Source organism: Sipha flava, unplaced genomic scaffold, assembly GCF_003268045.1.
Source record: "Sipha flava isolate LNK unplaced genomic scaffold, YSA_version1 78_pilon_pilon, whole genome shotgun sequence".
Lineage (NCBI taxonomy): Eukaryota > Metazoa > Arthropoda > Insecta > Hemiptera > Aphididae > Sipha > Sipha flava.
Window position 1 is genome coordinate 1611233 of NW_020273619.1, and position 13121 is coordinate 1624353.

The window sequence follows — 13121 nt, forward strand, 5'->3', positions numbered from 1 at the left end:
TAATTGTTGTTCTCTTGTACACTCAAACACACATAAACATACACATTATTATTTTTTTTTTCAGTAAGTGTAATATATTGAACTCTGGAATAAATATTATAAAATATTACCTATATATTTCTTGTTAAGAGTATTTGGTGAAATTATTTGTTTTTTTTATCAACACATGACTATAAAAAATAATAATTATGATACATTTGAATTGTTTTATTTCATTATTAATCAATCTATTATAATTTCATTATAAAACTACATTGACCTGACCGTTTTTAATGAAATACATAAAAAAAAATTCCAAATATTAAAAAAACAAATTAAGTTTCTGTCAGATTATGAACAATACAAATAACATTGTGTGTACTAAAATAATAAAATTATAAATCGTATTGAGGGTAAGCCATAAAAAGTAAAAAAAAAAAAAACACCACAAAGACGCAAAAGTATCAAATATTGAATTTCAAATAAAAATGAATTATAAATTGAAATATAATTTTGCCCATCGTAAACAAGTTTATAGAATGTAAAATTTAATTATTTTTGTACGCAATTCCAATTTGAATTTGTAATTTACTGAAGTGAGCAAATAATAAATTTGAAAATATGTAAAAGCCCATTGTACGATTATGATTGCTATAGTATTTCAAGCGTGTAAATTCACATTAGAAGTTGAACCATAACGATAATGTTTCGAACCCTATTTATTCTATATTATCGATACATTTTATAGTTATACTGATTATGATACTATGCATAATGCCGTTTGGATGGTAATTTTTGAAAATCACCACCTATGTAATATCGTTTAGATATTACGTTTGTGTCGCGTGACAGCTCTGTCCAACCGTCTACAATTGTTTGCCAAAGGATAATATTTAAAACAAATACTGTGGCGTGGAAGGGAAGGGTAGAAACGTACACCTGCAACGTGTACAAAAGGTGAACGTAAAATATTAAGGGAAATAAATGTTTGTATTCAAAGTGGCGGTAAATCTCCATGGAGCTGGTGTACGGATTTTCGGCGTATGCTTAATACGCGAGAACGATAGACCCGTCAGATCTACCACGATGTGAAGTGGTAATCGTAGTGGACTTTTTCGGTTTCGTGCAGCGTATAGTTTACACTTCTTAGCGTACCGGCAGCACGGTCGTGGTATAATCAGAAGGCAGGCTATAACGCGATATAGTTGGATGTATGTGTACGCAACTCGATGCGAATCCAATCAAAGGCGGTCCACGTGAAGAATCTGTATCGTCGTGTATGTACGTATATGCTATACACGTATACGTACATACACGCATGTAGGGATATCAAACGAAACAGGGGTCGTGTAATGCATTTATATGTAAAATAGATGGCAGTGTAGATAAAAAACAGAAGGGAAAAAGTTTCTCGATTAAAAAACACATTCTTAAAGACTAGTTGGAGCACGTGTCATATAAACAGGCGGGCGTTCCTACTTGCAGTCGTCCCTTACTACTATCGTTTATCTTTCTGAAAACCTATTATCCGACGACCACGGGTCGTGAATACGAAAATCAAAATATTTTCACCACGCTGGCGGATATCTCGTTTGATACAATACGCGACATTATCGCCGAAGAAAAATTACGTTTTATCACACGGTGAAGTAAACGTATACCGTCATAGTTTTCAACTACTACGTAATGATTTGTTTTCATATACATGTTCGTCGAGTAGTTTTTAAGGCGGCTGCATAAAATTCGGATCCTGAAAGCGAGACGTTTACACTAGTTGAGTTCCAGATCGTTATAGATACTACACTTGTTCAATAACACATTGTCATTTTTATCATTTCAACTTGACTAGAGGTCAAAAATTGATCGTAAATAGTCCTAAGTATATTATAACGGAAAGAAACACGTTAGTGTAGCTATCGAACAACTGAAAACATTATACCTTTTTGGCCAAACGATTGAGAACAATTAAAATTAACAAAAACTTACCGTTGGTCCAAAAACAAAAACCAAAAAAAAACGATACGATTGAGAACGAATTTATATGCAACGTTGCCATAGTTTGCCATATAATTTATTTGACTTTTGAAAAATTCAGAATACATTCAATAAATATTCTTGAAAAAAGTCATAAATTAATAATTATAATCGTCTAAAAATAAGCGCCTAATAATATATAATATATAATATGTATATAAAAATTAAAAATATGTAGGACTTATAAAAATATCTAATACCTGTATAGTGTATATATGTATAAAAAAATTGTAAAATATGTAGAACTTATAAAATTAAGAAATATATTGACGAATAGTTTGTGCGACGACTACAAAGCCCAACCATCATTCTCTCGTATCTGATATCTAAGTTACTATTAAAATCCAGCTAATTCGATAAAAGTCCGATAAATATCAACAGATTATTGTCCTCAAATTATCGATCGATTACATTTGGCAACGTTGGAAAAAAAACTCGAGCGTTTTCAATTGTGTTACCAAAAATAATGTTCTCAATCATATTTTACCAGTTGGTGTAAAATGGTACTTACCGAAAATAACATCTGGAACTCTAATGGAACAATGCTTCTTATCCCCCCCCCTCCAAATGTGGTTTCGACGCTCAATAACTCGGATGCACCACGAAACGCGAAAACTGCCTGTTGGGCTAGCACCACGTATAATATTATCAGGTTAACCATTATGTGTGCCATTTTTGGTACTCAGTTCATTCGCCATTAGAGGTAAAGCAAAAAATCGAATACGGCTGATATACAAGAACTAGGCCCGCCGATTATTTGTTTGCGCAAAATATTTTCTTGCGTTTAAATGATATTTACACGTAATCTATTTGATGTACCCGACACTTTTTAACAGACCCCTTGAGCATCAAATAGGGTGTACGAAAACTTATTGGCAAAAACGGGGTGTACTGAATACGGTATGCGTGGCTCCCACGGGGGTAGGATACCGAAAAAAAAACCCAAAGCGGTCAACTGGTTGTAATATGAGAATATGGTTTTTGTATCGGTTGACAAACGAATGGAAATTATAAGGGCCGAGAGTATGTCCGTTACCTGTGGGCGTGGGCGTCAATTGCTTCATGTCGATGATGTGATGGATTTCGTAGTTTTTGAATATGTTGGTCTTCCTGGTCTTGAAGTTGCGCTGCAACCCGTGTATGGCGCCCGAGAACTCCTTGGTGTAGATGCGTGTGTCAAACGACTTGTACGGCAGCACCAGGCCGACCGTGAGGTTCTGGTGCTGCCGGCGCGCCATGATCCGCGGCACGGTGGGTGGCTGCCGCCGGAACCGCTCCGTGCTGGTGGTCGTGGCCACCGGCGTGGTGGATATCTGTACCGGTTCCTTCAGCCGGTTCTTCAGCACACCCAGCTTGATGGCGCTCTGGCCGCGGCCGTGGCCGAACAGCGTCTGCGACACGTCTATCGGGCGGCTGTTGATTTGTATGCGCGATCCGTTCCTGGGCGTCCACCCATGCACGACGGCCGCCAGAGCCAGCAGAGCCACAGGCATCACGAATCGCCTCCACCAGCGGCCAACCACCATCTCGCGCGTCCTGAGCGTCACGTCCCGGCCACTTCTGTAACAACAAAAACGTCGTATTCAATAATGTAAACCAGCTGTTCTTAACCTTTTGTAAATTGCGGATCCCCTTACCAATTTTTTTTTTCGAATACATTTTTTTTTTACAAAACATCTCATGTTATTTAAACCAAAACTATAATAATGATTTTATATAATAAATTATATAAGTATACATAATATAACATACATATTTATAATTATTTTTATTACACTTAATTTTTCAATTAATTTAAATTTCATTATTTTAGTTTTAATTTTTTTTTTTTTTTTATTTAATATTCTTAAAATTTAATTTTTATTAACTTAATATGATGGTTAAGATATAAGTTTTTGAACATTGTATGAAGATAAGATCTATATATTTTAGAGTAAAAAATATATGAAAAAGAAATTAATAACGATAATAATAATCAAAAATATTATAATAATGCACTCATGTCACGTACTGACGTATTTTATGTGTTAGGGCCGTCGCGGACCCCCGAAATGAGTATCGTAGACCCCTAGAGGGCCGTGGACCACAGGTTAAGAACCTTTGATATAAACCATATGAATAATATTGGTTCTACTTGACCGACCTCCCGTGATATTTAACCACCTTATCATGCTACCTTTTCAAAAATAATATTAGGATAACGGTGGGACGGGGAAAATAAATATAACTATTACATAAATTTTTCAATTTTTTTATTGACTTGTTCAACATTTTTCGATACCCATACTTTCAGAAAAATTGATTTATGTATATATATATATATATATTATATATAATATAATTAAATAACTAAACAAAAAACTAATATTAACTATTTTTATCTTTTCCATTGTAAAATAAATCAACTGCTTATTTATATTGTTTAATACATCAAAACTTGATGAATATTATTCAAACTAATACAATTATTCATTGAAGTTACATACAAGTGTTAGACAATCGTTTAGACTCGAGAAAGAAAATATCACACACCAATGGCCCTGAACAATTTTAATACAACCATCAAGGGTCGAAATAAACTTGACAACTAATAAAATGGTCGTTTTTGCCGAGAAAATTTCAAAGACGATAATTCAACGTTATAAAGTAATAATAGTATTTTATTGCAAAAACCTTCAAGAAAAAAAAAAGTAATAGTACTTGGCTTATAAAATAAAAATAATAAATTGTTATTTTTTCTTATACCTCTTATACATTGTAAATTTTATATACACTCTGAGATGAGCAAATATATGTACTGTTATACTTTGATGATGATAGACCCATGGCAATTTATATGTAGTATATAAGCCGCTGATTTGATGTTATGGTAAAATCAAGTAAATTTCGATTTGCAAACCTACCATCAAATACATTAAAAAAATGTTAAATATTGATCTTAAAAATATAGGTTTCATCATATGCTACGGTATGCTTATAAGCTAATGCACATCCAATATTTTTGTTTCCCATAACGTACAAAATAATATTTTATTATTTTCAACGGCTCTAATATAAGACGTATTGTTAATATTACTGATATCGTTATTATAGTTTATGACAACAATGACTTTGACGTGATTGCCACTATAATTTTTCATGAATTCTTGTATTTTGAATTTTAATTAAAATAAAATTATATTTTACTTCACAAAGAAACATTATACCTCAAAACCATTTAAAAAAACTTCCAAGGAGGCCACAACAAAATATTTTTTTATATAAAATTATGTATTTCGATGGTTCTCAAAAACCCTACGAGATATGGAAATCAATTGGAACTATAATCAGGGTTTGAAGACCCTGCAAAATCTGGCAGTAAAATATACTGTAGGGTTATTAGGTCCTACGCGGCGATAATAGCAAGTTTCGTAGTATTAACGTGGCAGTCAACCTGTTAAGGCTATGATTATCGATTTTTATGTACACCAATTATTAATTGAAAAAGCCGTTGCCCAGTGTTAAGTTATAAATATACATAAATTCGTTACAATCATTCATTACAGAAACGAATTAAAATTAAATTTTTTCGTTCTGGACAATAGCAAATATCGGGCTTCTTCGAAAAACACGCACAGAATTTTTGTTTCTTTCTCCCGGAATACCTTTACACCGATTTTACGTGTATATGTATTTTTAAGGGTTAATAACTCCAAACCACAGACATCTCATCAACGTTCGTTCGATACGTATTATGACGTACTATATAATCGGTGTGATTCGAACCGCATCGTTTCAACATGCGGTACAAACATCACGCTACGTCACGTGATTGTAACAAACAGCGTCAATCTCGATCCTTTGGCTAATCTGTAGTATACACCCGTACACCGCACATGCTATTGTCCGTCACTAAACTGCCGGCATTCACGCTTTCCGCGTCCACCCTGTTTGTCTAGCTTTTACTTGCGTTTTGCGATTTTTTTTGGGATCGTTCCATAGGCAATGTTTTTTACAGGGTGTGCTCATTTTCATGATGACTGACAGCAATAGAGCCGTTTTTCACATGTGCGATGGAGTGTCGATTTCCACGTGTCTTTGCTGGTTCTCGTTGAGGTGCCGTTCGTACCGTTGGTCGAGAGGTTCAATATTTTTGTTATCACGTATTTCACAAGTGCATTTATTTCACGAGATGATAACTGTGGTAATAATTCAATTTATAGTATTAGATAGATCCACAATGGATCATATTATGAATATATGAATAATCCTGGCAAATGTTTATAATATGAAACTTAAATTGTGTACAAATATTAAGCAACAATTTTTTTTCCGAGTTCTTTTACATTTTGGGGGAGTTGGACTTCCGAAACCTTCTAGACACTCCTCTGGTTCATGCAGTGTCTCCTGTTCTCGTGTTTGCGATCCACGTAATTTGGTCCTATGCACTTTGTTCGTATTGTTCTGCGTTACGTTCATGTCACATCATTGTTTGTCGGTCACGCGAGTATCGTCCATCATTGTTGTAACGCCATACGCTGTCGGCTCGTCACACAACATTGCTGTCCGTAAATTATTGCGAGACGCCGTCGGTCGAAATGTAAGATTTTATTGTCGATTAGTTACATCATTTGCATAATAATCGTTATTGTAATTATTTTTATCGTATATATTCACATTGCTCATGTTTGTTTAATATTTATTATTATTATTATTTTTTTTTATGATATTTTATATAATTTATAATTTTTAAGTAATGACTAACCTTAATATTTGATGTCTAATTATGAAATATCTATACAAATTCGACAATAAATATTTTAAAATCCATACTATCCAATTTCATGGTATGTTCTTACCGTCTTTGTTTTATTCTTCTTCTTAACAATCTGATCAACATACATGATAAACATTTATCCATCAGTATAACCGTACGAAGCTACCCCAAAAAGACTCTAAAAAGTGTTTGCATTAAGTTCGGGTAGTCGCCTATACGACATAATTGTTTAATTAGTAATGCATTTTATACCAGAATAATTTTTATAGATATACAGTAATAATAAAATGTGTAGAAGTAAAAAAAATGTTTAGGTGAAAAACTACTATATTATGTCTCTGCAAATGCTTTTTTTTATGTAATGGAAACAATATACAGTTCTTTTTTAAAAGAAAAAAATTATGATTTTTACAGAAAAATATAATAAAATTATAATTATAGCTTCAAAAACCTTGAGATTGATGATGCATAATAATCGATCTATACAAGAACGCACAAAAGTTGTTATGTAGTCAATTGGTTTAATGTCGTCATTGACAAGTTTATTTTATTAGTTTAAAACTTTGTTTTCGCTACATTTATCTTACTTCTATAATAGAAATTTTCTTTGAAAATATTCAGTCATAGTATGTTATTTTATTGGTAAAAATGAACATTTGTATGTAAACTTTATGAATAAAATAAAATAGGATGATGATTATTAAATCCATGTTTGCGTTGATCATATTTCATACTAATTACAGCTTTTCTATAGTACTACATCAATCACTACTTTCATAATAGTTTCAAAACTTATATTTAAAAAAAATTAACCCAATTTCTGTTATTATGTATTTATAGCTTTCACAAAGCTTAATACACATAATTTTAGATAATAATATTAAGATAAATTGAAAATATATTGCAGTCTATACGGATTATGTTTATAATTTTACATTTATAAATCAAATGTAAATTATTTTTATTTAATTTTACCCCACACAAATAAAATAAAAAGATAAAGGTATCACATTTCAATAATACTATGAATATATTATAAATTAATATAAATCTGTATTGTTACTTTAAAGAAGTTTTAAACTATAATTGTATATAAAAAAAAAAATGCACAGTATTATTGTACTCACAAAATAAAACGTATTTGAACAATAAAATTACATTAAAAACCAAAATCATCCAGTTTAAGTCTTCAATGGACTATAAGTGTCACTAAAACATTGCAGTTATAGGTAGTGCAGAAAAATGTAATTTAAAAACAAGTGATCTCAAATGATATAGTCAAGACCGTTTAATGACAGAATTTTATTTGTTTTAAATATTAAATGTTCCCTGATGTCAACCATTTTTACTAACAACTGTTTAATGTTCTATTAAACTGACTGTGTAGCATGTGAAGATAAAAATGTTGTTATAATGGTTTAACTATTGCCGGCTATGATAGTTTGATTTGAATATTTTTAAATATCGCTTATTGTATCCGTTTAAGGTAGGTACTGATTTTCATTTATTTGGAACAAAATATATTTTGAACAATAAACGTTGTTCGTTATGCAACATTGTTGACCATACAAAATTGAAATTCAAATAAACTATCGATATTTTAATAACATACGAGCTTAAATACTGTTTGTAAATGACTAATATCATTTTATTATAAACATTGGTAGAACACCTTTACCAAAAATAAAAAAATAAATTCTCACATAAATTACTATTACGAATTCGAACTTGTTCAAATAATTTGGGTAAAGTCTGTAGCGTAATACTTTTATTTCGTAGATTATTATATTCTGAAAATACCCTCTACTGATTAAAGTTTACATGTAAACTAAGGGTAATAATTAAAATAAAATTAAAGATAAAAGAAATGTGGTTATGGTGACAGTACACAATACATCTAGTTTAACAAATTTTTTAAAGCTCATATACTTATACTTAATGATAATATATTATTATGATGACCTCCCATGATTTTTTTGTGAAGAATCATATAGTGAGAACCGTTCAAAGTTAGTTATCATAATCTGTCGGTACAATGACAACTATGTTGAATGACGTTGATATCGCTGCTCCAGTAAGAAAAATATCGTGATATGATGATTATCGTTGAAACTCAATAGTTGAGTTATTGTTTTGTTAGCCGTAAAAACAATTTCGGTATTCCTGCGGGCACTTTGTCTTTTTATAGCTTTACCTACTAACATTTTATTATGTACGTTTTGAGAATAATAAATTTACGGTACCAAAAATCGATATAAAAGACAAAACTGATCAGTTTTGTCCTGTGGGTTGAAATCGCAGTATTACCATTATATATTTTTACGAAGGTTGAAATGATTATTTAATAATGATAATGATAAAAACTAACTACAAATAACACGAGTGTATTACCGTCATTCACGCTTACCGTCATAACCTTAAACACATGTTCATTCATTCAAAATTTGTAATACTTCAGAATTTTTTGGAAAATTATATATTTTCGAATTAAATATCAAAATGTACCCAAATTTTATTTTCCATTTGAAAAATACTTATCATTGTCCGATTAAGATCGGTTCTATTTTGATTTATAGATATATGCCATACGTTTATACCTATCATTCTTCTCAAAATTCTCATCCATTTTGAGGAAAGAGAATCCAACGGATAGACTGTCTTATTCACTTGAGATGTCTTATGTACTCGTATATAGTGGGTTCCCATTTTGATTCAAAATATGAATAATTTTTATGACAACGTCAATCAGAAATCAATTAAGAATTTCCATCAAAGAATTTTACAAAAAAAGCAACCACGAAATAATTTTTTTTTTTTTTTTTAGGCGAATATAAGACATATTTAAATTCGTAGTTATTAAGTATTAGCACGACTGTCCTAAGATTTTTACAAAGAACGTTTCTTCTCAAAACTTCTTGGAATGTAAACAAATCGATTTTTTTTCATGTCGATATAGTCATTAAATTGGATTTTTTTCTAGGGATATTTTATTTGAAAGTAAATTAACAATTCTATAAATAAATCAACCTGTGAATGATCATACACTAATAAATATTAACCACATTTAACCTATAGAAGAATAAATTATAGATTTAATATCAATTAAATACATAACTTTATCTTTTTATGAATAAAAAATATATATTAAATACTTCGTATAACGTTTATATGTTATCAGGCATGTCAACATTCACTAAATAACTATTGTGAATGTTAACAAATACTGGTAAATGTCCGCATAGAGAGATATTTGAAATAATTGATAACATTCACCAAAATGATCGGTAAATGTCAACATACACCGGTGACTGTCAATATTCACTACCATGTAGTCATACACCTTAACATATACACATATAAAATACCATGAGAATAAACGAATGAATTTTCTAGTGAGCTAATCAGTTTTAATTAAAATAACATAAAATCAAATTATATTTTTGAGAACGGAATAAAAATAATATAAATTTATTTATATGATTTAAAGGATCCAAATCATTCAAATCACTGCATTAACCCACCTTTAAAACATGATATATTATTAATAAATGGCTTGCATAGAGATTTAATTACACGTTTTTTTTTGACAAAATAATGTCACAGGTGTAGTCACCGTCGGGATACCATGATTTCTTCCCTTTTATCTATGATAAATATCGTTTAACCAAATTTTTACGCCTCGTTTTTTTGAAATCAAAAAAATTATTTCAGATTTCCTGCATAATATAGTAGTATATATATATAAATATATTTTATTATATTACAGTTGTATAAAGCTATTTTACTGTTTTTTCATTCACACAGATTATGTCGATAATGTTAATAAAGAAACTGTAAGGTACAACTAATTGGATCTAAAAGTGATGGTGTTCAGTGATCCAATAACTAAAGGGTTAGTTATATATTGAATTTACTAATAAATGGAAATGAAAAAAATTGTGAGCCATTACAACAGTGTATTAATAAACAGTTATACATTTTTAAATCAAAAATATTCGAAAATTTAATCCACGGTGATCAACAAGGATGACTTTGGTAAATATACAAGGTATTAATTCTACCTCAAAAAAAAATAAATAAATAAATAACATAGGTTTTATTTTTTTAGCGCTATGAGTTGCTGAAAACATTATATGATTTATTTAAGCTATTGTACAACAATTATGACAATTAATCAAAAGAGAGAAAGAAGATAACTTAATATGAATAGATTTTAGTATAATACAGAAGTGAGACAACTACATTTAGAGGTAATAAGGATGGCTTACTGTTTATCGTTCTTATTTAAAAGTACAATAACTAATATGCAATAAATTACTTCACATGATTTGAGTAAAGATTTGTGAATTAATATCGATTGAAGTATTAATTTGTTTGAGTTTAAATGTAAATGGGATGCCTTAATGAGTATGATGACAAAGTTATTTTAACAATAAGAAGTCTAGCTTCACAATATTATTAATCACGTATTAGTTATTTGTTTGGTTTTATTTTAGAAATATTTTTATTTTATTTTTTATTCTTAAGTACATTTCTGTTATCCTACAGCTTAATATCTCGAAAACAATACAAAGTTTTTTCAGGTTGTTTTTTATATTCACAAACCAACTTTGGCTTGGTTTTGATTGTTTCCTTCATATGCTTGGCAACCCTTTATTTACGAAATGCCAGAGGAATTCGAAGGGTCTTCTGCTTTTATTCGATACCCAAGAGATCTTACAAGCTGTATTATGTAAATACTATCATGCAATGATTTATATGCACAAACAACTTCCTATTCACATACACCTCACGTCAATTTAGAGTTACTAAGAACGCTATTCAATAAAACTTTACTAATAGAACACCATCTTAATGTTTATATTCAAATATTTAAGTGCTATGTGTAGTTTTGTTCATATACTACAATTATATATTCGATATATCAACGAGTTTGAATTATACCAAAATGTTGAGATAATATATTTGTCACATTTACATAGTGAAACCATTCATTTCATGAACGCAATATCTAGAGTGTAAAATTCGTTCAGATCGATTTATGTCGAAAATAGAGTATTTGAACATTAATTTCATAAAATATACACCCATTTCATAAAATGGACAATTTGTTTATGTTATTTAGTTATAAATTATATATAATGGTAAATTATACTTTTCATTACTATTTTAAGAACAAAAATATAACAATAGTCAATAAATTATATTGTATTATGTTATATTTTCGTTTTTCACATTTATAAATTTTACGTATTTTATATTTTATAAATGACTTATAAATATTACCTATGAAATATTATGAAATTATATATTAATTATTTTTGCACGACGATTGATTATGGTATAAATTGTTACATAACATATTATTTTCAAAATATACATACCTACATGATAGGCAAGGAATTTTTGCCTTACACGAATAAGAGAAAAATTCTTCTTCTGCTGAATTTTTTTTTATCATTTTTCTCACTGAATATTTAATATTTTTATCAACTTAATAGTGTCCATTGAGAAGTTGATTATTTTAATCATTCAATACAGAACCATCTTTTAAATAAACCAAATTTTGTTTCAAGTTTATGCAATCCTTTTTGATTTTGTACTGTGATCATACAATTTATGTTTGGCGAATCTATAGGTCCTGTATAAAATTTTGGTACTCCGAATACAACGCATCGATTAATTTCAAAGTCGTTCGATTTTTTTTTTTTTTTGTTTCCTTGTTAAAAATAAATTTAAATTAAGATGTAAAAATATATTTTTACTGTAATCTATTTCTTATGTCTAACATTTAGTTATTTTATTTACAGCTATGATTTGACTATCGTGTCTACATTCTCGTTGAATTTGTATTTATTTATTTGAATCACATAATTGGCAAAGAATTTTATCATTTAACAAAATTTAATCCAAAGCTCCACTTTTTGGATTTATTATCAGCCATCCATGATCGTAACATGTGTTTTAAATTTTGATTAGACCTTTCAATACTTTATTGACTTGAGGGCATCAAGAGTGACCATGTACGATGACTAATTCTGGCTAAAGTTCTTTAATTAGAGAGTATTCTTAAAGAGAGAATCTTAGAGTAGTATCTTCTTAGAGAGTATCTTAAATTAGAGAGTTTACAAATTTATTGTTTTGCGGTAACTTAAAAATAATTTTAAAGCATCAAATATCAACAATAAAGATAGTAACTCGACAATAATGATTTCAGTTGGTATTTTACTCTATCTAATGGTTTAAGAATTTTAATAGTGTAAAATTATAATAATGTAATTTATAATATATAATATTGTTGTAAATCATTGGCTAGGTACTGGTTACATGTATTATGAAAAAACAATATATT

At 29.6% G+C, this 13121-nt stretch overlaps 1 protein-coding gene across 1 annotated transcript in view; it reads right to left on the bottom strand.

The window, feature by feature from the left end:
- The window catches only part of LOC112692894 (glutamate receptor ionotropic, NMDA 2B), a 384123-nt gene that overhangs the window by 184587 nt on the left and 186415 nt on the right, over positions 1-13121 (bottom strand). The window contains exon 4 of the mRNA XM_025567711.1: positions 3050-3573. Within this exon, the coding sequence (XP_025423496.1) occupies positions 3050-3539 (490 nt within the window). The 5' untranslated portion in view covers positions 3540-3573. The remainder of the gene's footprint in view (positions 1-3049; positions 3574-13121) is intronic.